General features: G+C 35.9%; 1 protein-coding gene across 7 annotated transcripts in view; it reads right to left on the minus strand.

The window, feature by feature from the left end:
* Positions 1–26,078, minus strand: part of MRTFB (myocardin related transcription factor B) — a 179,973-nt gene that overhangs the window by 38,776 nt on the left and 115,119 nt on the right. For all 7 annotated transcript variants that reach the window (XM_063098758.1, XM_063098762.1, XM_063098763.1 and 4 more), the window contains 5 exons: positions 13,364–13,429; positions 11,213–11,268; positions 9,969–10,044; positions 6,512–6,673; positions 5,008–5,186 (listed from right to left, as the gene is read on the minus strand). In XM_063098758.1, coding sequence (XP_062954828.1) covers positions 5,008–5,186; positions 6,512–6,673; positions 9,969–10,044; positions 11,213–11,268; positions 13,364–13,429 — 539 coding nt within the window. The remainder of the gene's footprint in view (positions 1–5,007; positions 5,187–6,511; positions 6,674–9,968; positions 10,045–11,212; positions 11,269–13,363; positions 13,430–26,078) is intronic.

Consider the following 26,078-nt stretch of genomic DNA (forward strand, 5'->3'; position numbering starts at 1 on the left):
ACTATTTTAATAGTGATGAGACTGATCTTTGGGGGTATGATGATAATTCCAAAGCAGGAAAAAATAAATGGCAGAGATAATCTCCTAGGGTCTTCTCATTCATTAACTCAGTAAGTACTCGCTATTTGTTGGACCTGTGTTCAGTATGAGGTTATTAAGATAAAAGGAGGGGAAATCCCTACCTTCTAGGAACTTGATGTCTAATAAAAAGCAGTGTGTTAAGGTACTTTCCCCTTGAGCTACAAATGTGAAAGTCATTGTATTTAGGTAGATAAGTATTTTTTATAACCATCCAGTGAGATGCCTGCACAAATTCTATGAAGAAACACTGAATAACAGTGAAAATAAAATACAAAATTTCCCAAAATAAAATCTGTAATTTCTAAATGACACAAAAATCCCAAAGACTTTACTGGCATCATGAAGTAAAAATGAAGAGAAAAGAAAACAAAAAAACTTACAAATATTTACAATCCTACTTAAGGATTATCTTTCACTGACATCAGTTATAGCATAGTTACCAGGGACATGCTTCTTTAATTGCATGAATAAAAGTACAACAAGAATCTTTGTCAGATTCCTTACTTAGAAATACTAAAACACTTAATACAAGGGAATTTTATGAAGGACACACAATTTAAAGAGGTCTCAAGGCATATAGGACAGAAATTATCTAACAGGTAAACATACAGAGGAGTCTTCCCTGACTCTAGGTTCTTTTTCTTGAATGTATAGGTAGGGATTGTTAACATTCTCTGAAGTGGGCTTTTCCCATCGGCCTAGTTGACAGAGGCAGACTTAATGGTCTGCATGCAGAGGCAGAATTGGTGCTACAGCAGTGCTAAAAGTATTATAAAAAGTAATGCCCAAGTTAAGGAATGACTTAATAAGGCTTAGTGTGTATTGCACTGGCAATAAGCAGACCATATTTATTCTTCAAGAAACACTGCTATTCCTGTTTTCCTTCAAGGAATTCTGGAATGTCAGCCCACTGGGTGGAACTGCCTCTGGTTCAAGTTTCTTACTTACGAACTTAGCTGGATACCAAGTTTTAAGAGTAAAGTAAAAAACATAATAGTACAAGCAATACAGGGAAATGGAGAATGATAATCGCTTATGCAGGTAAAATTGTCATGGACCATGAACAGGCAGATGGTTGAAGTGACAAAAAAAATTCTGTGTTCCTAAAAGCTAAGGCCATGCTAATAGCTGTCTGACATCCTGACCTACTCAGACAGAAGCAGAAAACAAACAACCCAAATGGATAAGTAGAACTATTTTTTAATGATATTTACTTGCATACTTGACATTCTTTTTAGCACTATTTTTAAAGCTCAAAACCAGGGTGCAGCAAATATGTGAGAACACAGTAGGTGCTGGTCTCCCTTGCTCTCCCTTTCTGCCTGTTCAGACCCAGACCATGGGCTGGATCCTTCTTCCAAGCCATGTTCCAGCAAAGCTGAGGGGCCAGTCGCTCTTGCCCTGTGAACTTTGACAAGAGAATTTGAGCTGTAGCCACCACTACTATCTTTGATGAGTCCAAGCTGTAGAGACTCTACTCTCAAATGGAAGGAGAACAGAAACTTCTCCAGGCTTCTATAAGCATTCTGTCAGACTGCATTCATGGTGCTTAATTCAACTGGCATTTACTGAGCACCTTTTCTGTACCATGCCCTGTGCTAGGTATTGAAGATACACACACTCTCTTTCTCTAAAGTAGCTCTTGTTCTCTAAGAGTCAAAGTCCCTCTCCTCATAGGCTCACAGTTTAGTTGGAGGCATAGAGGCAATAAACAAATAAACATACATTTCAGATCTGGTAAAAGTGCAGTGAAGTAAATAATGCCAAAAGACATAGTTCCTAACAAATAGATGTTCACAAATGAGAAGAAATGCTGTAAGAAAATATGCAAGCATTTTTAATCCCCAAACTTCCATACCTCTGTGAACCCAGCCTGCTTCTTGTGTAAGGGTTAAAGCAGATAATTGCTAAATTCCTTTCCAACTCAAAAATTCTATGATGCCAGGCTTAACAAGAACATTTTTTGCTGTACTTGACCACTCCCATTAAGTAGTTCAATAGTTTTGACTTTAAAATAACTAAACACTACTAATTTCAGTAAGGCAAAATCATTGTAAGGAGAGAAGAAAAATAACAAATTATGTGCAGCATAGCAATTCTTAAAAACCAGTAGAAGCATGAACACCCATTAAAAAGAAATGTGAATTTCCAATGCAGTTACCAAAAATAACTAGATTCCTTCGCATGTACTAGATCTTAAGTTCCCAACACAATCTGACACATAATAGGTGCTCAATAAATATCTGTTGATCAAATGAATTCAGTCTCACCAATGATCAAAATGCCAATTCAAATCTCCAAGGTTTAAAGTAATGATATCACCTACTTGTGAAAGACATAGTGACTGGAAATCTGTATTACCTTTCTGGAAGGCAGTTAAACACCTACCTTTTACCTAACAAGTCCATTTCAATATCTGGTAACTTATCCAAAGAAATCATCAGACAAGTGTCCAACAATATATGTATAAAAAAACGGTACAGCAAGTATGTGAGAATACAGTAGGGGTCTTATTGTATGTAAAGGAGTGAAAAATAGGAAACAACTGTAGATAACCAACAATAGGGAACTGGTTAAATGAGATAAGGTATATCAGTTCAAGCAAATACTATGTAGCCATTAAAAATGATACTGATGTATACTTATTGACAAGGAAAGCTACGTATGACTATTTTTAAGGTATAAAAGCAAGTTACACATAGAATTACTATATGACCCAAGAATTCTACTCCTAGGTACAAACCTGAGAGAACTGAAATCATATGTCCACATAAAAACTATTAACATGCAATGCCCAGACTAGGCAAATCCATAGAGACAGAGAGTAGACTGATGGTTACCTGTGGCTGGGTGGAGGGGGTAACAGGGAATGACTGCTAATGGGTATGGGATTTCTTTTTGGGGTGATGAAAATATTCTGGAATTAGATAGTGGTGATAGTTGCATAACTCTATGAATATACTAAAATCCACTGAACTGTACACTTTAAAAGGGTGAATTTTCCCAGTGTTATGTTACAGAAATAGAAAAACCCATACTAAAATTCATAGGGAATCTCAAGGGACACTGAGTAGCCAAAAGAGTTTTGAAAAAGAACAAAGTTGGAGTTCTCATACTTATTTCAAAACCTATGACAAAGCTATAGTAATCAAAACATTGTGGTACTGGCATGAAGACAGGTCAATGGAATAGAACAGAGAGCCCAGAAATAAACCCTAACATACATGGTCAAATGAGCTTCAACAGTGTGCAAAGATCATTCAGTGGGGGAAAGGACAGTCTCTTCAACAGGTGGTGCTGGAAAACTGGATAATCACATTAAAAAGAATTTAGTTGGACCTTTACTTAATACCATATACAAAAATTAACTCAAATGGATTAAACACCTAAACATAAGACCTCAAACTATAAAACTTCTAGAAGAAAACATATGGGAAAAGCTTCATGACACTTTTATTTGGCAATGATTTCTTGGCTATGACACTAAAAGCACAGGCTACAAAAACAAAAATAGACAAATGGGACTATGTCAAACCTAAAAACTTCTATGCACCAAAGGACACAATAAACACAGTGAAAAGGCAACCCACAGAATGGGAGAAAATATTTCACATCATATAGAACAATATATTTGATAAGGTGTTAACATCCAGGATATATAAAGAACTTCTAAAACTCAACAACAAAAACCTGATTACAAAATGGGCAGAAGACCCGAGTAGACGTTTCTCCAAAGATGATATACAAATGGACACCAAGCATATGAAAGATGTGCAACATCAGTAATCATTAGAGAAATGCGAATCAAAGCCACAGTGAGATATCACCTCACACTCATGAGAATGGCTATCAAAAAAACCCAACCAAACAAAAAGAAACAAACAAAACAAAACCAAACCCCAGAAAATAACAATTGTTGACAAAATATGAAGAAATTGGAACCCATGTGCACTGTTGATAGGACTGTAAAATGGTGCAACTGCTATAGAGAAAAGTATAGTGTTTCCTCAAAAAAATTAATAGAACTACTATATGATCTGGTAATCCCACTTCTGGATGTAAATCCAAAGAATTGTAAAGCAGGGTCTTAAAGAGATATTTGCACACCCATGTCCACAGCACCATTATTCACACAGTAGTCAAGAGATGGAAGCAAAACAAGTGTCTATCAGTGAATGAATGGATAAATAAAATGGTGTGTATACACAAAATGGAATATTATTCATCCTTAAAAAGGAAGGAAATCCTGTCACATGCTACAACATGAATGAACCTCAAGGACATTATGCTAAGTGAAATAAGCTAGTCACAAAAAGACAAATACTGTATGATTTCACTTTTATGAGGTACCTAGAGTAGTCAAATTCATGGAGACCAAAAGGGGAACGGTGGTTACCAGGAGGTAGGCAGATGGGGGAATGGAAGAGTTGTTTAGAGCTTCAGTTTTGCTAGATGAAAAAGTTCTGGAGATCTGTTGCACAATAGTTTGAATATACTTAAGACTACCGAACTGTATACTTAAAAATGGTTAAGATGAGAAAAAGAAAAATGGTGAATTTTATGGTATGTAAATTGTACATTAAAGAATATTATGTAAAAAAAAGTTATATAAAGATTTTTAAAAAGCAAATTACAAAACCATTTGTAAAATAAAAATGTGTACATAGAGCAGAAATAATATAAGGGGTCTTCAAAAAGTTCATGGAAAGATTTGTGTTATCTTTTAATTACATTTTCCACGAACTTTTTGAAGTACCCTCATAGGTAAGAATCTATTGAAAAACTTTAATGGTGTTTAGATTACAGGTGAAAAATCTATTATATTTTTCAGCACTTTCAGATTTATCTTCAGATGAAAATGTATTACCTTTATATAAAAAACAAGGCACTTTGTCTATTTAGGGGTCAAAACCAGAAAGATAATACCTGGGCCGGAGTGTTTGTAGTCACAGGAGATGGCGTTTCACTAACTTTTGGCTCACTTGGGGATGCAGCTGACCCCTGCGACTCCTGGCTCGCGGGCTGGTCTGGAGACAAAGCATCACTGCTGTCTTCATCAAATGAGAAATCGCCCTGAGTGTGGGGATAGTCCTCCTTCCCAACGCCTAAAGAAAGAAACGATTCTTAACTTATGCTGGCCTTGGAATACCAAGGTTGATATGGAAAAGGAGAACATTGTTTCCTATAAGAATTTAAGAAGCTGGTTAAAAAAATAATTGAACATAATGTACTTCTCCATGGAAGAACACACCACTACCTATGATGTATGAGGATACTTCAAAAAGTTCACGGAAAAATACAATTAAAAGATAATGTAATTTTTTTCATGAACTTTTTGAAGTAGTCTTGTATTCTTGGGGGAAAAAATCTGAATTGGATCAAGCTTTTGAATCCTACTACATGGAAGTACAGGGGACAGGAATGTTTTTAATGACATCTAGGGATGCAAATGCAGTCAAGAAAATCCAGAATGTGGAACATGCTAGAGTTCAAAACAAGCCTGTTTCATCAAAAAATAAATAGTAAGGAAAAAAAGGGAGGGAGGAAGACCCACCCCATAGATTAAGATTTAAGACACATATTAGGCAAAGGCAACAAGTGGACCTTGTTTGGATCCTGACTTGGAATCCAACTGTTAAAAAAACATGAGGCAGTGGGGAAAATGGGGCTCTGACTAGTTGTCTGTTGATAAGTTCCCACTTTCAGGAACAGCCCAGCTATACTGACATCTCACCTTTTGGGGCCCATCTCTTTGGGACTGCATGTTACCATAGTTGATTGTACTGCTTAGAATTCTTAACTAAAAATTGCCTAAGCTTTAAACTCACACTAAATATGAAGTCCCCAGAAGTAACGGAAACTAGAATAGTCTTTAAGATAGGATACTAATGTTTCAAAATTGCTTGCTGAATAATTAACATTATTCTTGAAATGATTTTTTTTTTTTTGCTAAAGCTTACGCCGGAAACAAAAAGAGAAACATCAGTATAAGTACAATATGACCAGGATAAAATAGACAAATACTACCATTATTATTAATGAATACATCTATACTTATCTGTTCTTGACCTTCCTGAACTAACATTGAACAAACAAGCTATTTTTCTTATCTTTCCTTGAAGCAGATAGAAATAAAATAATGAAATGTCTGTAGAAATATACATTAATAGAGACTAAATTGTACAATACAGTAAGTTTAACTTAGAAAACGTGATAATGAAATCAGGATATAAGACTTAAACCTCAGAAGTAACAAGGGTTACTCTGTTAATTGGTATAATATAATAAATGGTAACAAAAATTGCTGTATTAATCAATTTCTGATTAACTCAAAAAACTATACCATGATTGGTGCTGGCTTTTTAATTAAATTTGTTTTAAAACTTCCAAGCTTCTCTTCTCAGAAAATAATAAATTTTTAGAGTCTTGCCTATAATTGCTTCCTTAACACTGGAGTCTACAGGAAGGATGTTTTTCTCTACCAGCTCCATAGGACCAGGTCTTTGTGCAATCTTTTCATTCAGATCGTCAGCTAGTCGAGCTCTTTTCAACTTCATCTGAGTGGCCTGCAGGGATGGCTCTGCAAATGTTTCTAAAAGAGGAAACACAGTTTTAACCATTGCTTGAATTCCTATTTCTATTCCACAATGTTATTTCAGGCCAACTAACTGAATTAAACTGGTTTAAACATATTTATGTGTTCTCAACATATTATTGGAAAGAGAAAATGTTTAAGAATGCTCTAGTACACGTTTTGTACTTTTATTCCTGGATAGCTTTACCTTGTCTATATAATATGGATTCCTGCAGACTCAAATTAACATGATGTTAAGCCAAAAATGGGGTACTGCTATTGTTCATTTATGGTAGGAGGGTCAAATTCACACTTTTTAGGTTTTGGGAATACAGAGGATGAGCAAGAGAGAGATGGCCCATGGCTCAAGAAGTTCACAGTTCTAGGTCTGGCTTCACTGGAAAGTCAATTCCTAGAAGGAGAGACATTCATTGCCTCTTAGGATATAAGTGGAAGAGCTATAATTCACACTCTGGGATTGATCTCTGTGTATCTCAGGGTCAGTCATCATAATTAAGAATATGGGCAAATTTCTGAATATATAACCTTGTGTTTGTTACGAACATTCAATTGTCAATCTTCATTGTCCACTAAATAGTTCATATTTGTTGTGACTACTGTTGTCAATATCTAATTTAACTAAATGTTATAAAAAAATAATAAACTTCAAAAGTGAAATGATCATTTTTCAAGAAACCTAAGTTAAAAGCTTTGGAAAGACTTGATAAAGGTGAGTCATTAAAAAAAAAGCACTGTCAAATTAGTTTGGGCAGTTAACAGCTGTAAAAGATTTCAAAATCTGGGATTTTTAAACTAAGATTGCTTAAATTTTTGTGGCACCAGAAATGGAAATTTTAGATAATGTACAGAGGCTGTGCTTTATGCAGTAAAGGTGACGTGAACTCCATTCATTAAAGCCTTCCTTGAAGAGAAGGCCCTAGCCCCAGGTTGCAATATTGGCAAATAAATGTACACTTCTACAAGTTAAAATAAACTGTGTGCCCATCTCATTTTTATAATTTTCCTGTATAACCAACTGTGACCCCAATCTTGTGAGATAAAATACTTCTCACTATCCAGGAAGATGATAGGTAGGGAGAACTAGACCATGCAAATCACACTTAGCTTGATTTTTTCAATGCTTCTCTTAAGATCTAGTAGGACAGTCTTTCTACCATTAACACCATCCAAGTGATAGCACCAGTATGTTTGGAAAGAAACGATGCCCAAAGTAAATAAGTATAGCCTGGCATTTTGGTATGTTTCTGTTCCTAGTCTTATTACCTCCCCATCTCCATGAGACTGAGGCTGGATTTCAGTTGCTGAATTTCAGAAAACTTAGACTCTTGCCTGCCAAATATCCAATCCAATCAAAATTAGGTTAATATTAAAATACAGTTGGGGGTGGTCTTAAGATATTTTTAAAATTATGGATGACAAGTTCTTTCTTATTTCAAAAACCTCAACTTGAGAATTGGTGTGCTAAAAATATCACTTATGGTTCATTCATATACACTGTTAGGTTTTTAAATGTTAGGTAGTCTTTTTTTTAAAAAAAGCAAATATGATTCCTTTTGATAGTTAAATGTATTTGCCTTGATTTTAATTATAATAATAATGCGTGTTACAGTTAGAAGGCAAGTTGAAACAGACACCATTGTTACTACAAAAATGTCCCTTAAAGGTCAAGATAGTTCAGCCACAGAAGGAGCCATTTACTCCATTACTTACCAGCAAACTTGCTTCTTTGAAGATTCATTTATCCCTGACAGCTGGTAGCTGCTCTACCCTACTACTGGAGCTCTGGGAAAGCTTTTTTAGTCCAGTGGACTTCTAAGAACCCAACCCAAAGTATAGAAAGACACATACCTCTCACCTCCTGCCCCTGAAATGAGGATAACAGTCACATAATCATAGATTCTTTAGATTAGAAGAGGTCCTACTTGGAGACCAACTTGATACTTGGAATTTCTTTATAACATCCTTAATGTGGGGTGCTTTTTCTCTATCACAGCAACCTGTTAATTCCCTACAGAGCACTTTTCACAGTCTGTAATTCACTTGTTCTGCCTGTTTATCATCTGTTTCTGCCACTAGAATGTAAGCTCCATGAAGGCAGGTGTCCATCTGTCTTGCCCACTTGTTGGGTCTCTGGTGTCTAGCACACTGGCCAATGAATTAACACCTCTAGTAACAGTACCCATATTACCTCCTGAAGATTTTACTTTTGGACATGTCTGACCTTTAGGATATTTCTCCTTATGTTGAGCTACAACCTAATACTTAGAATTCAGTTGATATTACAAACTTTAATCCTAATTCTGTCATTAGGCCCAGAGAGAACAAAATCTTCCTTCTATCTGACAGTTGTCTCTACGTGTTTGAGAAGTTTTAGATTCTTTCTGTATCTTTCCAAAGTTTAATACACTCAAGACTATCACAGGATCAAGCTCCTAGTCTTGGTCAATAAATTAGTCAGAAAAGCAAAACAATGAAAGAAAATGTAATCCGAGAGTTTATGGTGCAGGTACTGGCTTTCAAGAATGCTTTGTCTTTAGAGAGAAAAAAATCCTGGACTGAGTCATGTGTCTAGCCAAAGATGGAATGGAACTGTCCCTACCAGCCTCATAAGTGATGAGGCTAGATCACTGAGGTAATTTGGTGCTGGTGGGCTGGCATGCTTATGATAATAGTCAGATCAAGCTGGATCACTGTAGGTAAGTGGCAACAAAGAGAAAATGTTGGGTATCGGTAATTGCACTAGGTAGACATAAAGAAGGTCCAAGTAGATGAAAATCTAGGGTTTGACTGTGGCTATTGTACCCTTTATGACTTAATGAGTGGGGCACATGTCCCTCACTGATAAAAGAAATCCTCTGGATCGAAAATATTTTTCCAGAACAGTATGGTAGAGGCACCTATGGTACCAGCTGGTGGAGAAGACTCCATCAACTGGTGGTTATTTGGAGAATCAAACCTTCTCCATGTATTAAACATAACATTTTAGCTTTGGGTCTTCATGTTGCTATCCAATTTGGAAGATGTCAGCCTGTGGGGTAAAAAGTTATTAAAATGGCAATAAACAGAAATGGTGGAATTCTCACGTCTTGAGAAAGTATAGCAAAATAAGCAGAAATAAAACCTTTACCTTCTTTTTTTTTTTTTTTTTTTTTTTTGTGACCGGCTGCACCGCGCTCAGCCAGTGAGCGCACCGGCCATCCCTATATAGGATCCGAACCCGTGGCGGGAGCACTGCTGCACTCACAGCGCCGCACTCTCCCGAGTGTGCCATGGGGTCGGCCCAAACCTTTACCTTCTAAAATGTGCATCCTCACGAGTTCAGAACGATCTGGTCGACTTCGAATCTTGTGTTTCAAAAAGTTTTCGGTCTATTAAAAAAGAAAAAAAAAAGTCTTACCATAAATTATTTATGGTTTATTGTGGTTTAAAATTTTTTTTTCAAGCTACTCCATTTGAATAAATTGTATACCCTTTCTGTCATGTCTTTGAGAGGAAGAAAAGAGTAGAAATTAGTGTTTAGAGAAACTATTATCCAATACATGATTTAAATTGCAGCCTTCAAAATCTTATAGGGACTTAAAGTGTATGTTGGTATAAAATAAGTACCTTATAGACATTTATTTCAAAACTTGGCTAAGTCAAAAGCTCATGATTTTGAAGATGATTTTTGAATAAACAGGATTTAGATTATTTAAACATCTAAAATTAACAAAACATACATGTTAGGTCAAGTAAAAATCCACTTAGATAACAGATTTCCTAAAAATCCTACTGTGTTTTCTTTGATGTGTTCATATCCTTGATTATATTTTCTTAATCAAAACTGTACTCAACTCTTAAATAGGGCTTTAAAATGGGTTTTATATTTTATAAGACTCTTAAGATTCTGGGAAAATTCTTTTTTTTTTAGCCACTAGACAACCAGAGATGCATTGTGGGAAATTTTTAGAATATTCTTATTTTTATACTGCATGATAGAAGTTTTCCCACAAACAAAACAAAAAGAATATGCATAATGACACTTTTAAAGAAAAATAATAAACACCAATTCAGTGTGCAACTATGAGGGAGCCATTTCAAAGAGTAAAAGCAGAGCTGAATGTTACAATGTTTTATCATTTAGCCAAATTCTCCTCCCCTTGGTTGAATGTGCAGGTAACACACCCAGTAGGGAAATCACCTGAGGATCTGGTGTTAGCACATGACTTGGTGTTCCTCTACAGGGGTAACAAATGGCAGAATTACTCCTGTCTCTAAAAACTGTTGTTATGCCCTGAAAGCAAGAAAGTGAAGAAGTGTGATTTTGTCCTTCATGTACAAAACTAGTTACTGATTTTAAAAGAACAAAATTTGAATGTCGTGTATTTTATACAAACTTCCAAGATTAAACTGCCCCAGAATAACTGTCTATGCCGTGTATCCTGAAAATACACTACTTTTTCTCTAATGACATATTTAGGAGTAAGGTTGCTACTTGTGCATAGGTCCTTTAGAATAAAGGAGAGAAAAAGAACTTTTTAAAGCAAAATTTCTTACTCTGGCTCGTTCCAGGCTTTTTATCTGTTCATGGAATGCCGCTGGGCTCTTCAGAGCTGTGAGGGGAAAACAAATGGTTTCCTCAGTATAAATAAAGGAGTTCATACTTCAGGCCAATGTTATATTGCATCATGTTGATAGTCCTATTAGTTCACATCTACAGTTCCATTTGTTTGTTAGTTCCTCTAGGAAATCTGCAAAATTTGAAACTTTAAATGTTACCGAATTAAAATTATGTATTTCACAAATAAAACAAGTGAACATTTGAAATAGGGTTATATACATAATGACACTGCAAATACAGGGAAAAACTAGTTCCAAACACTAGTTAGGGCAAATTTCCATTGCCGAGGAAACTGTTTAATGATTCCTTGATGACAGGTCTTTGTCTTAATGGCCATATAAGCTACTGGAAAAAGCCCAAATGTCCTCAGGAGTGATCTAACCCTGAACACGAGGACACACTATACTCCATGTTCAATAGATCTGCGGCACCATTTATTCAGAACCCACAATGGGCTTAGCTCTGTGCTCTGTGGTCAGTCATGATTCTACTGCTGCTGGTCTTCACAACAACCTTGCGGGGTAGGTATTAGTTCAGCAAGATTGAAAGGCTCAAAGAGATAAGAAAATTCTTGAGGTCATATAGCTAGATGGTGGTCAAAGTGGGATTAAAATCCAGGATTTTGAATCTGAAAGGTTCATGATCTTTCTACCATACCACAGTGCAACTCACTTGAAAGACAGTGACTCTTTAATATACTAACTGCCAGTATATTAAATATTCTAAAACTGCTATGTGAGGGTTTTAGCTGTTTTTACCAAAACATCACCTACTACAGTATTTCTATCAATTATCTTTGCAAAATCATTTCTGTGTATGTCCATCATTGCCTGATAACACCCTGCACTTACAACCATGGGCAGAGAGATGACTGGATGGGCTACAGGACTAGGATTCCTTGGGCTGTCACCTCCAAGATTTGATCGGGCAGGTCTTCCAGTAGTATTTTCAGCTTTGGTACTTGAACACTGCAGAGACTACCCAGAGCCCAGCCCAATCAGATCTGGCTAGGGACCAGCTCCCAAAAGCAGATTAGAGCTGACCTAGCAATGATGTCTTAAACATCATAATTTGATCCTGTTTGACTGATTGGTTCCTAGTCAGGAATGTGGTGGTGGAGAAATCTGGCAGATTTTCAAAGCAGCTTTTGATGATCTATGCTAGATTTAAAATATTTAGATAATTAATAGTATTCCACAAAAAAAAAGTTTCACTGGGAAAAATATCTACTGTAGAGAAATATTATTCCTTACCATTAACCAAGAAATGGTTTATGGGCTAGCAATGATTCAGAAGACAAGGAGGCATATATATTCATTTTGTAATTTCTTTCTAGTGTATAAAGCCAAATCAGTTACCTCTTGGAAAAGTGAATTTTTAGACAAAATCCAGATAAATAATCCTAATAGCCTACAAAACAACCACTCTTCCCCTCTAAAATGTAAAACCACCTCTAAAATTGGTGATTAAGGGTAAAGAAGATAATTTGGACAAACATTCTAAAATTAATCAATTCTCAAAAATCTCTTAAAGGAATAAGCCCTAGGGATACTCGGGAAATATCTGTACTTGGGCTAGATTTTATTGATTATAAACAGAATATTTATCAGTCCTGTAACTGAGATACATTTAATTATATAGGCTATAGTATAGCACCAAAGATAATTAATTTGAATTAAATAAGTTTAAGTAGAACGAGGTTGTAAATTAATTTCATCATGTTACTTTTGCAAGTCTGACTAATCTCAGATCAATTAGTAGAGTGATTATTTCAGTCATTTCAAAACTAAAATGTTAGTTTGAAGTAAGAATGGATGTTAGCCTAATTACAGTGTTTTAAAGGTGCTCTTTGTATAATGTAAAATTCAAGTCCATCTTTAAACTGCATCTGGTTTTAAAAACTGTATTCTAAAAGATTCTCTGAGTTGGCAATGCTGGTGCCTGATCTTTCCTTATAAAAAATTCATTTGGCAAGTGTATGTTGACTAAATGGATACAGCTGAAAATAGTACGGGATATAGGTTCTTCTTGGACATGCCCATCTTGTTATATCATGTCAGAGATGATGATGACATTGTAAATCTTACGTGGCATGATGCCCTGGTCCACTAGTTGTTCTCTCGTCCTCCTTTGTTGCAGCCTCAGCTGGAGCACTGTGAAAAGGAAACAATCACCATTGGAATTGATCGGCAACTGCAGGATCCAACTTACGCGATTCCTCAGGAGACACAATTAAGCTTTATTAAATATCTATTTTATAGCTGAACAAGGATATTATCTGGCACCATATAACTTGTAAAAAGAAAATTACTTTGTGATTTCTGCCTGTTTGGTGAACTATGAAGTTTACTTAATGATGGAGTTTGGATGTGTTGTCCCCTCCAAAACTCATGTGGAAATTTGATCTCCAATGTGGCAGTGTTGGAAACTGATTGAGTCATGGGGTAGATCCCTCATGAATGGATTAATGCTTTCCCTGGGGGAGGAGGGGTAGTGAGTGAGTTCTCGCTCCATTAGTTCCTGTGAGAGTTCGCTGCTTAAAAAGACCCTGGCACCTTCTTCCTCTCTCTTGCTTCCTCTCACCATGTGATCTGCTTGTTCCCGTCGGCTTCCTGCCACTTTCTGCCATGAGTAGAAGCAGCCTGAGGCCCGTGCCACATGCAGCTGTCCCAGAATCGTAAGCCTAATAAACCTCTCTTCTTTATAAATTACCCAGTTTCAGGTATTCTGTTATAGCAACACAAAACGGACTAAAACACTTGGCATATTTTTTGTTTAGTTAATAATCTTAATTTGATAAGGAAAGCTAAGTATTTCTTGTTTAAATGCATTCACATAGTATCCAGCAAATAAGCAGAAATAGTTTGCTTATACATTAAGACTTAATAAATTTCATTCATAGAAATAGAAATGTGAAATTCCTTGATATTCTTACTTTTAAAAAAAAAAATAAGTTAATAGCAAAAATTTATTTTAAGGAAAGACTGACTTATTTGGAGGGACTTACTCCATCAGGAACAAATTTTAAATAGCTTTAATGAAGCCTGACTGCATCATAAAAATTAGACTTATGAGATATTACTAATGACCCAAAGGGAAATTTCTAAATTAGGAATTTAAAGCTTAATAATCTTTGCACAAACAATATCATGTCTCACCCGTTCTAAGAAAGCCACAAAACAATTGACACTTTATTATTTTAATAAAAAAGTAAATTATTAGAACTGGTAGAGAACAACCATATATCATGAAATGTGGACATCCAATTTGCCATATTTAATTAAAAGTTAATTTTTTCCTAGATATCTCAGACTCCTTTTATAGCATCTATATACTTTAAGCTTGAAAATGAGCCTATTTCAAAAGAAAAGGAATACATGAAATGACTTTCAAAAATATTTTTCTTGGTTTGCCTTACATTCAGTTTTAAGTTTCCATTTTTATTTTTGTTTCAAAGCATGGATGAAATCCAAGGTTAGGCTGATTAGGAGTCAATATGCTAAAAAAAATTACCTATGTGTATTTCTTAAACAGTGGGGAGAGAAAGACAGAATTTTCTAGTGAGGGATAATGGCTGGGGCAAGAGGCTGGCTTGGACCAGTCTGTTACCAAGGCTCAAACGCAGCACACAGTGTCTCTTACTTGCAATAAAACCCTGAGGCCTGAAGAGGCAGGTGCTGTGGCCCTTACACCCTTGGTTCTTTGCTTGGCCTTGTGCTGACCGCAGAGCACAGCATAGTACTGGATATACTCCAAAAAGAGTCTAAACTGCAAAACAGCTTTTCAAAATATTTTATTTTAAATGCTAGATATGAATGTCATCATCTATTGAATACAGAAATAGGTTTTTGGTTTTTGCTTGGAGACCAACAGGATCACAAAGCTTCACTGATATCCCATTTAGAACTGAAGCAACTGACATAAGATTCTGTTATGAAAGAAAAATTAAACAAGTTAAAAAAATGCATGTTTCTGACATTAAAATGATATGTGATACTTTGAATCAATTGTGCTCTAAGACAAAGATCTTTTCCCTGATAACTTCTAGTTTATTGAGGATAGCATGTTCCCACTGTACTTTACTAGGGACAAAAATAACCAAGGAGCTGACCTGTGGATTTGATAGCACACAAATGCCTGCGTGTGCTAATATTCTTCTCTGTATGCTAAAGTTTATGCTGTCTGTATTTAAGATGTTCATATTCAAGAAGCAGAATCCCAACAAAAGGAATACTGAGAGGAGGAAAGGGTTAGAACAGTCCTTTAGTTCAAAGGTCGACATGCTGATGGTCCACGTCTGTTGGAGAATCTCTAGCAGAAGTAACTTTCCTTTCTCCCACAGGAATCCTCAAAGGAGTAAAAAAGAAAGGGCAATAAAAACATAAACAGCCCTCTTTTTTTGGCTTAAAACAAACAAAAAACCAAAACAAGCACCATGCCTGTGAGACAAATGTATCAAACACAGCACACATTTTGGGTGAATGGCATCTTTGAATGATGCGAACATTTGCAACCACATGACTGGCAAACCAACACTGATGACAGCAGCTTGTTAGTCTTGGAAGCGTCTCCTGATTGTACATCGGGGATCTCAGGTGTGTCCTCCTGCACCGGGACAGGAACCCTCTCACCTATATTGTATATGACTGAGAACCTCACTTTCATGCCGATGTGTGGAGGGAGGTACCTGCTACCATGAGGGCCACACACAAAATGGATGTATCTCACCCTGACCTGTTTCTACTCCCAACACTTTTGACACCAAATATGTAGGCTTTTTCCTCTACAAACCAACTCTCCAACTCTCTGGACATAAACTGGGTGTCCAATAAGTCAATTCAATTCTGACACTGCGTACCCGGAGTTAGCGTCAGATCCCACAAATTAAAGGACTCCCTCCCACAAGACTGGCCTCCCTTCAGATGCCAATTTCAGATGCATGTACCTTTGGCTGGCTGGCTATAAAGTCTGGGGGTTCCCATAACCCCTTCCTCAGTTTCCATAATTTGCTAGAACAGCTCACAGAACTTCGGAAGGCACTTTACTTACTATTACTCATTTATTATAAAGGCTACAACTCTGAACAGCCAAATGGAAGAGGCCCTAGGGGCCACCTAGGGGCCTCAAGCTACTAGTCATTTCATTAGCACACAAAACACACTCATCACTCTGAAGATTCCAAGGATCTTAGAAAGAAGCTCTTGTGCAAAGAATTGGGGAGTAAGACCAAATATTACAACAAAACATACTCATCACCCCTATTACTCAGGAAATTACAAAGGTTTTAGGAGCTACGTGGGGTACAAAGACTAAATATTCATTTCTTATATCACAATATCACAGACATCAATCACCACCAATTGTTAAACAAAAACCAAACCATTTTCCATCCAGTTTTCTACGTGGCCAAACAAACAACCCTACTTACATCATAGTGCTTGAAGTAGGAGAATAACCTTTCCAGTTAACGCTCTCATCATTGACTGTATAATTTTCCAAAGCAGGTCTGGCCATCAGCCTTCCCCAGGCTCGTTCATGTATCTAGAGTCCGTTAGTGACTGTATTCAAGGTGCTGTATGTGATACAAAACTGTGGGAAAGGGCAACAGCAGTAGCAGTAGCAGCTGTGGATGGAAGAACTGTTTATAAGCAAAGGCATTAGGAAGAACACAAATGGAAGGGGAGGCAGACTTGCCAGCAACTAACTAGTCACGTTGTTAACTCTGTTATTACCCAGCTTTTGTTAGTTTTTATCTATATGAATAGTTGGACAGTACTGGACACATTATATTGAATATGAGGCATAATTCCCTACTGAGAGAGACTTAGGTACATTGCTACTTTTGGTCATTATTAAAACTCAATTACAGCAATAATCAGCTACAATGTATATCGACAAAATAAAATTTAAAAAAAAAACAAAAAAAACAAAACAAATTAATAAATATACTATGATAGAAGATGGTAAGTGCAATGGGGGAAAACAGCAGGATCAGAAAATCTAGGGCATGGGAGATGTTGTTTTAAAATGCCTTTTTGAAGGACAGGATAGACCTTATGAAGAAATTTTTATATATATACACATATATTTCATATATGTAAGTATTTACATTTATATATGTAAACATATATGTATGCATTTATGTGGGTACAGAAATACAAGCTTAATTAAAATTAATGCTAACTACCAAAAAAAAAAAAAACTCAATTACAGTATTCATTTATACCAAATACAACCAGTCGCTCACAACTTGACAAAGACTACTCTGAGAACAAGCACTAGTTATAAAAAGTACCAATCAAATAGGCACAGGCTCATAATTTTAGAAAATATCAAACTTCCTTTCAGTACTTCCCACTCACCAAATTAGTAAAAAAAATTAATAATAATAATGTATAATAAATGACAACAGATATCTGCACCGTAGAGGCAGAATATCCAAGGCCAGGAAGAACATGGCTTGAATAACATAGACAGCTTAGTTGTCATGCAACACTGGAATTTGTTGGTGCTTTTTTAGGACCGTGAAAGAAGTAAGAGACCCTGAAAATAGAGGACCCAACTCTTTTAAGGATCAGAGAGGCATTCATGGTTGGGGGATGAAGATGCTTTTTTAAGTTTCTCTGGGCTCTTCATGGATTAAGCCTTAAAACCCTCTTCTCCCTTTGCAGCCCCATGCTCACCCTAGAGTGTTCACATCTGCATGGAGGAGAGAAGGCCCAGATCACTGCATGTCGCCTGTCCTGTTGCACAGCTGAACATTCGTACGCTGGCTGATCTCTGGAAAACCAGACACACTCAGCATGTGTTGACAAGATTTCATTTCTGGGCAGCAAACCAAAGACTAGAGACTGGCCCAGCACCACTTTCCTCAGGTTGTGGCAGCAGTGGTGGTGGTGGCGGCACAGCTGCCTAGATAACATCATAGTCTGCATCCTATTAGTAAGTTGATTAGCATTCAGTATCTTCCATGGCCATCTTGCAAATAACTTCATGTAAGAAAAGAATACATGCAGAGCTACAGAGTTCTCAGGAGGAAAATTGTCCAAAACACTCAGTGGCTGAAGTGCCCACATCTTTTCAGAAAGCAAAGGACATAAGTAATAGAGTGATATAGAATTCACGTTACAATTACATTTGAATATTTTTCCGATAATGTGTTTATCTTTGAAAACTGTAGAAAATAAAACATATGGTCTTAAGAAGTCCTTAAGCTTCAAATTAAGGTTTAAAACAGGGTTTAAGCCTGTTTGATTTTCTAAAAAAAAGGGGGGGGGCAGATATAAAAAAAATATATCCCTTACAGGTAGCATTGTATTCTCTGTGCAAAACATTTACTCTAAGTTGAGAATTCTAAAACAACTGTGTATTTCCAGATAAAACTCACAAGAGCACACAAATGACCCCCATCAATGGAAGGATACAGAGTTATAAATCCATTTGCTTACACTATTTATGACATCTTTCTTACCTAGCTTGAGTCCAAGGCGTTTTTTTTAAATTAAAAAAAATCTTTTCATTTGTTTGCATTATAAGAATGATATATGTTTATTACACAAAATAAGGAAATATTAAAAAGTAGGCTGAAGAAACAAAAAAAGGAAAATTGCCGATAATATCATCAACTAGAGACAAAACTACTGTTACCGTATTGGTATACTTGTATTTCCTCTGTCTTATCTAAGCATAATTTTTGATTCTTTGCTTCTATATACAGTGCTCACAGTGTACATACCATAATAAATATTCTTATTATTTTAATGGCTATATGAAATATTCTGTTGGGTGGACATATCATAGTTTCACTAAATAGTCCCTATTTATCACTTAAGTACCCAGTTTTTGCCAATACAAATAATACTATGGTGGAATTACTATATAAAGTTTATTCCTCATTTCCAGTTATTTCCTTAATTTAAATTTCTAGAAGGAGGAATATCCCTATGTGATCTACATAAGGCACAATCAAAAAGTAATGAGACTAATTTCTTCATATACAAATCATCATCTTCTGGAATTACAGTAGACATGTGAGAACATGGACACAGATGACATTATATCCATTTCATTCGGGGAAAATTTTTTAATTATTGAATTCTTCTAAGATGATATATCTTATTATCTCTTTGGGCTAACATTCATGGTTTCCTATTACATTTTAACATGGAGAAAAATGCATATAATTTTGAAAATTTTACTTAATGCTCATTCCTTGTCATAACAGATAGAACTAGTATTATGTCAGCAGAAATGTTTTGAACTTTCTCTATTTTTATACAAGAAAAGTAAAATTTTTTTTTTTATTTTTTTATTTTTTTATTTTTTTATTTTTATTTTTATTTTTATTTTTTTAACTTTATTTTGTCGATATACATTGTAGCTGATTAATGCTCCCCTTCACCAAAACCACCCTCCCTTCTCCCTCCCCCCTCCCCCCCAACAATGTCCCTTCTGTTTGCTTGTCGCATCAACTTCAAATAATTGTGGTTGTTATATCTTCTTCCCCCCCCCCCGGTTTGTGTGTGTGTGTGTGTATGTGTGTGTGTGAATTTATATATTAATTTTTAGTTCCCTCCAATAAGTGAGAACATGTGGTATTTCTCTTTCTGTGCCTGACTTGTTTCACTTAATATAATTCTCTCAAGGTCCATCCATGTTGTTGCAAATGGCAGTATTTCATTCGTTGAAAAGTAAAAATTTGATTTTAATCACCATTCCAAAAAATGAAAGGTAGCTTACCTAATGCTAAACTGGAAATGTCATTCTCAGCATCACAAACAGTTTAGAAGTCAAAAAGTATCTTTTAGTTCCTTTCCCCTGCTTCTAAATGGTTTAAAGTGCTTTTAGAACAAAATTTTAAGATTAGTTTCCAATAAAAAAATCTTAAAATACAATAACTTCTTTCACATAATACTTATACCCCAGTTCAAAATTTTCAGCTGCTTTCTGAACCAAGATGATATGTCTATTTCTTTTGTTTCTCTAAGTAGAATGTTTAAAATGGTTCCTTAGTATGTAATTAAAGTGCCTTTTTACTCTAAAAAGCCCCACACATTATGCGGCATATTAATAACACAGAGCAGTTTAGCATGAGTTGAGCAAGTCAAGACAAAGCACAGCTTTGGCCCATAGAGTTTGCAAGGGGACATCTGAAGACTGTGTGTTACAAAAACAAGGCAGAAATGACACTTTCTGAGAAACAGGCAGCTATGGTTTTGTAAATTCCTTATGAATAGCTAGATTTCAGTTGTGGGGTATGAAGGAGGGTAGACTGATTAGGGGAAAGGAGATGAGCATCTATCTGCAAGTTAGAGGACCCGACGTGCACTACTTAATTATAGGACAACAGACAAAACATACTTTAGCAGCATAAGGAATGAAAAAAAATGAACAAACTAAAAACCTGAGTAGTCAAGTAAAGGCTGGGTGAACCAAAGGCAAAAGCAAAGATGGAAAACTAAAGAATGCTCTAGAATTGGCTGTGTATTATATGACCCTGAAGTCAATACTAGGCAATAAACAGATCCTGGTTTTAGTTGTTTATTTTTCAAACACATGTTTGAGGAGTTAAGAGAATGAAGCAATTGGACTTGGGCAAAAATTTATTTTATATTGTTTAAAAAAACAAGACAATTTAGAAAAGCCAACATCCTCATCCTCTGAGCTTGGATATAGGAGGGATTAATTGGCCTCCATTCAATCCTTGTTTCTGTGTTTTACCAAGCAGTAGTTTAGTGACCAAATTTAGAATTGCATTTGTTTAATCAGGTAAAGACTAACCACATCTTGAAAAAACTTATAATGAATGGGCAAAAGACTGATGAGCTACTTTTACTTTTCCTGAAAAATTAATGTTTAACAGTGGTGGTGGCTGTTACTATCATTGTTACTACTATTATTACTTTAGACACTTGGTGAAGATAAACACTTTTTTTCCCAAATGTAAAACCATAGGACTTAAAAAAGTTTAATTCCACAAAGATTCATAGATTTATAGTTCTTTGCTGTGAATGGTTTATTTGCAGTCAAAGGAAAAGAAGTCTCATCATGAAGGGTTTCCTTCTGAGCCTGGGACTCAGAAATAGATGACTATCAAGTACCTATCAAGGTATTAGGTACTCCTAATACCTTGACTTAAGAATCCATGTTTTACAATAAAATTTCCTATTTGTTTGTTAACATAAAATTGCATATGCACATAAAAAAGGTATTAAAAGTAAAAGTTAATCCACCTCATCCTAGACCTCCAGTGCTTCTCCCCAAAGGTAACCACTGTTAGATTTCTATGGCTCCCGAAAATGTTTTGGGACTATTTCAGCAATATTATGTATAAAATATGCAAAGGAAACACATGGGATTGGATCACAGTTTGGTAATTTGCTTTAAAAAAACTCCATGGAATCTAGTTCTTTCTTCTTAATGGCTGTATCTAACATATGGATGTATTAATCATAAACACTTATGTTACCAGATTTTTTGCTATTATAAACAAAGCTACAGTGAATATCCTTATTCATTTTTTGGGACATTCTTTGATGGTATATCTACAGATTAAATTTCTAATAATGGAATATGCATTTAAATTTTAGACAGAGTCACTTTGCCATCCAAATGGTTGCACCAATCTATAGTCCCACTTACATAGTAAAAGAGTACCTTTTCTTCCCCACCCATCACCACAATATATATTATCAGTTTTAAGGTAAAATTAAATTCAGAAACAGATTGCCTCCTCTCACCTAACGGTACTGATGATATCATGCCAAATCACAGTAAAGGATTGTATAATAAGCAGTAAGGGACCATAAGATATCCAAAGAATTAGTGAGGGTGATGGAGCTGGGTTTTTAACTCAATGGGGAGATATTTACAGTGTTTGTCAGAAGCTCAGGTTAAGCTTTCTCTTGTAAACCGCATGTATTTATAAATTTGGTAGAATTTTTCTGATGTTCCAGGGTAGAAACTTGAGCACAGGATTTATTTTTTTCTTAAATTCCAACACAGCTGAGAAGTGTAATGGACAGATTTGAGATATATTTAGAATAAAATCAGCAGTATGTGGTAAGAGATTGGATGCTAGGTTTGAAGGAAAAAGAAATCGCAAAGATGATTCCTGGGTTTCAGGCTTAAACACCTAGGTAGCCTGTTTATTGAGATAAGGAACATATGTTGGCCATTAGGAAGTTCAGTCTTGGACATGTCTGGATTGGAAGTGGAAATGTCCAAATGGCAATTGGCTCTATGGGTCCAGATTTCAGAAAGAAGGTAGACCTTAGCAAGAGATTGGAATTTGGAAGTTGTCACATAGTATTTGAAGCCATGGGAGTTTGCTAAGGTAGAATAGAATATAAATAGAAAGGGCAAAAGAAGCCCAAGACTGAGCTCTTCAGAAAGCCATTAAAAGCCCATTTATAGGTCAGAGAGGGAAAGAAGATCCAACAAAGGAAGTCAGAAGAAGCTGCCTAAGAAGGCGGAGGAACCAGGAGGCTGTGTGTAAAAGTGTTTCTAGAGGGGGGTCGTGATCAGTTGGGTCAAATACTGCTGTTTAATACACAAAGGAGCTATTTTCATAGACTGGTGGATGCAGGTCAGAGTGGAGGAGGTAAAGGAGTAAAGGAGATGCAAGAGTGTGGGTGCAGTTAATGGAAGCCCAGGAGAGAGAGTGAAAGCTTGGGTGGTGGGAGCTTCAAGTTGGAAGAGGACTTCAAGTTTGTAACTGGTGAAGAGCAAGAGAGAGGGAAGGGGAGGAAAGGGAAGGAATGCGAATGAATATGAATGAAAGAATGAATCCTTGATGGCAGTAGGGAAAGCATTCAGAACATACAAGGAGAGCCTTTGTTGGAAGACACGTTATCATAAAAGGAGGGTAATGAGTCTTGGATACTGTTACAGGTAGTTTTATAGCTTTGATCAGGGATGTCTGGGGAGTTCCCAGATAATGGCTTTTATTTTCTCCAAGAAGTAGGAAGAAAGGTCATCTGTTGAAAGTGAGATGGATAAAGGGAAAGTTAGTTTTGAGGCCAGTGAAGGAGGTTTGAATTAATCACTGCAGACTGTGAAAAGCAAGTTGGAAAGAGGGACATGATTATGTATTACCATCAAAACACTCCAACTAATAAAGGCAACAGTCTGGGAAGAGAGAAGTCTGTCAGAAAACTATTTGGCGAGTCATTCACTGGCTCTGAACTATATCATTTTTATCAGAGAATAAGACCATAAGATACAAAATTAGAACAAATTTTAACAAAATTAGATGTAAATTTAGCAAATCTTTCTAAAGCTCATTATATAAAATTTTAGTTAATAACAATTGTAGCCCAGCAATTCTACTCCTGGGTGAAATGAAAAGAATTAAAAACAGGTATTCAAACAAATACATGTATACACATGTTCATAGCAAAACTATCACAGCAGCCAAAAGGTGGAAACAATCCAAATGTCATCAACAGATGACTGGATAAACAAACTGTGGTACACCCACACAATGGAGTATTACTTAGACATAAAAAGGAATTAATAATTGATACATACCACAATGTGGATGAACCTGAAAAACATTATGCTACATGAAAGAAGCCAGACACAAGAGGTTGCATGTTGTATGAATTTATATGAAATATCCCAAATTGGTAAATCCTGAGAGAGTACAGATTGGTGGTTGTCAGGGACTGGGGGATGGGTCATGGGAGCAACAGCTTAATGGCTGTGGGGTTTTCTTTTGGGGTGATGAAAATGCTTTGGATCTTGATAGATGTGATGGTTGCACAATTTTGTGAACGTATAAAATGCCACTGAATTGTTCACTTTAAAATGGTTAATTTTATATTATGTGAATTTCACCTCAATTAAAAAAAAAAAAGAACAGAAGAGATTTTAAGAAACTATTTTCTTAATACTCAAATTTCTTATTTCCCACCCACCCCCGCTGTCCCCGTCATCACCATAATTCCATTAACCATTAATGGTGACTTGTCTTTTAATGATGTGATAACAGTTACATTATATATTCCTCATCACATTGAATTCCATGGGTTTTTTTTGCCTCTATTTCCCCCACTAGACCTCATCCTTACATTTCTAGCACCTTCTACAATGCTTACCATAGACAGAAGTTTTAATAAATATGTGTTACTTAAATTTGCATGGCATATACTTAGAGTACATAACTGAATTACTATTTTCTAAGAAAGGAGAATACTATGCCACATTTAAGAATATATTACCAAAAGGATTTTCTATGGGCAAGTGATTATCATGGGAAAAAACCAACACTTTCACTTTATTGTGCAAATTCGGGGTTTGGGGTTTCTTTTGAATTGATGGTGGTGGGAACAGAAGAGAAAATGTAATTATGTTGTTTTGAAGGATAAAAGAGACTAAAAGGGGAGTCTATGGACAAAGAAGTACAGAAGACCAAGAAAAAGTGGTAGATACTAATTTCTTTTCATCTCCATTTGCAATTAATGTGAAATTCATGCTGCATTAAAGAAGAGACAAAGCAAGTAAGTAACTCTCATAGATGATAAAAAGTAGCAACAGAAGATCACAGATTTTGGGTTATATTTTCAGGGGTCTAATCTGCCAATTATAAAATAAAGTTCTTCTTCAAGTAATTTTAAAAAATGGAATGTAAAAAGGCCAAGAATAAAATGGTAGTTTGTCCTGTAAAATCCGTGCTATCTGCACTGATTAAACAAACTTCCATCACCACTTCCTGTCTGAAACAAGAACAGAGTTACACAGTGTGCACATAAATCTAAACCTCAGCCACTACAAAGAGCAGACAGCATTTTGATCAGAAATTTTAATATCATGACTATTTTCTGTTAAAAAGGGAGCAACATCAAGTAAACTAAAAAATTGCAAATTAGCTTTTGAGAAAGTTGCACCTTAGACCAAGTAGGAAATATGCTGCCTTTCATGTAGGGAAGTCTATTGCATCCTAATTAAATACACTAAGGTGAGGGGAGTAGAGGAAGTAGGTTGTACCGACTGCAGAATTCTAAACCACTGTTCCTTGTTTATAAAAAGGTCGCAATACAGAACACAGCATTTCTCTCTATTAGGAATTAAAGAGCAAAATGAAGTAAAAACTAAAATGCTACCAGAATTGCCTTTACTCCAGGCTAAGACACTGTAGGTTTTCTGCATTAATCTGCAGCATGAGGTCAGGAAGACATTGTTTTCAACACTCAGCCTTGGAAATTTACAGGAGCTTTGATAACTCTCTGGTTGGCTGCTGCTCCTTCTGTTGCCATGGAAACAGACTGCTAAAAATGGGGCATGTATCTTTAAACTGATCATACCTTCACACAAATTCCCTTCTCCTTTTTGTCAAAAGTTGGAATGAATTTAAAACATGCTTCTCATGGTATGACAATGTGATGTCAAAGGAGGGGCCTGGTACAGAATGGCAGAGATAACATTAGCCTTTGGCAGACATACAGAAAGATGTTACATGTATATTCATTTGAAACATCTCATTTGGTTAAAAAATAGTGGCAATCATGTACATAGTGGGATAGATTAAAATATAACACAAATAACAGGCACTTCAAAAGCAAAATAATCCACTTAATTGCCCTATCACCAGCAATGCAAAGAGGTAAGTTAAAGCAATATTTGATCTGCTTTTTCAAACAAGTAAATTTTAACCTGTAGGACCATACTGGCTGGTTCTCTGCCCGAACTTCTAAACTTCTTACTTACATAGTTCCAAGAGAAGATACTATTTTTCTTATTCTGGGGGCAATCAAAAATTCTACATTCCACCACTGTATTAGAATTTCAATGAGCAGCTAT

Source organism: Cynocephalus volans, chromosome 6 (genome assembly GCF_027409185.1).
Source record: "Cynocephalus volans isolate mCynVol1 chromosome 6, mCynVol1.pri, whole genome shotgun sequence".
Taxonomy (NCBI): Eukaryota; Metazoa; Chordata; class Mammalia; order Dermoptera; family Cynocephalidae; genus Cynocephalus; species Cynocephalus volans.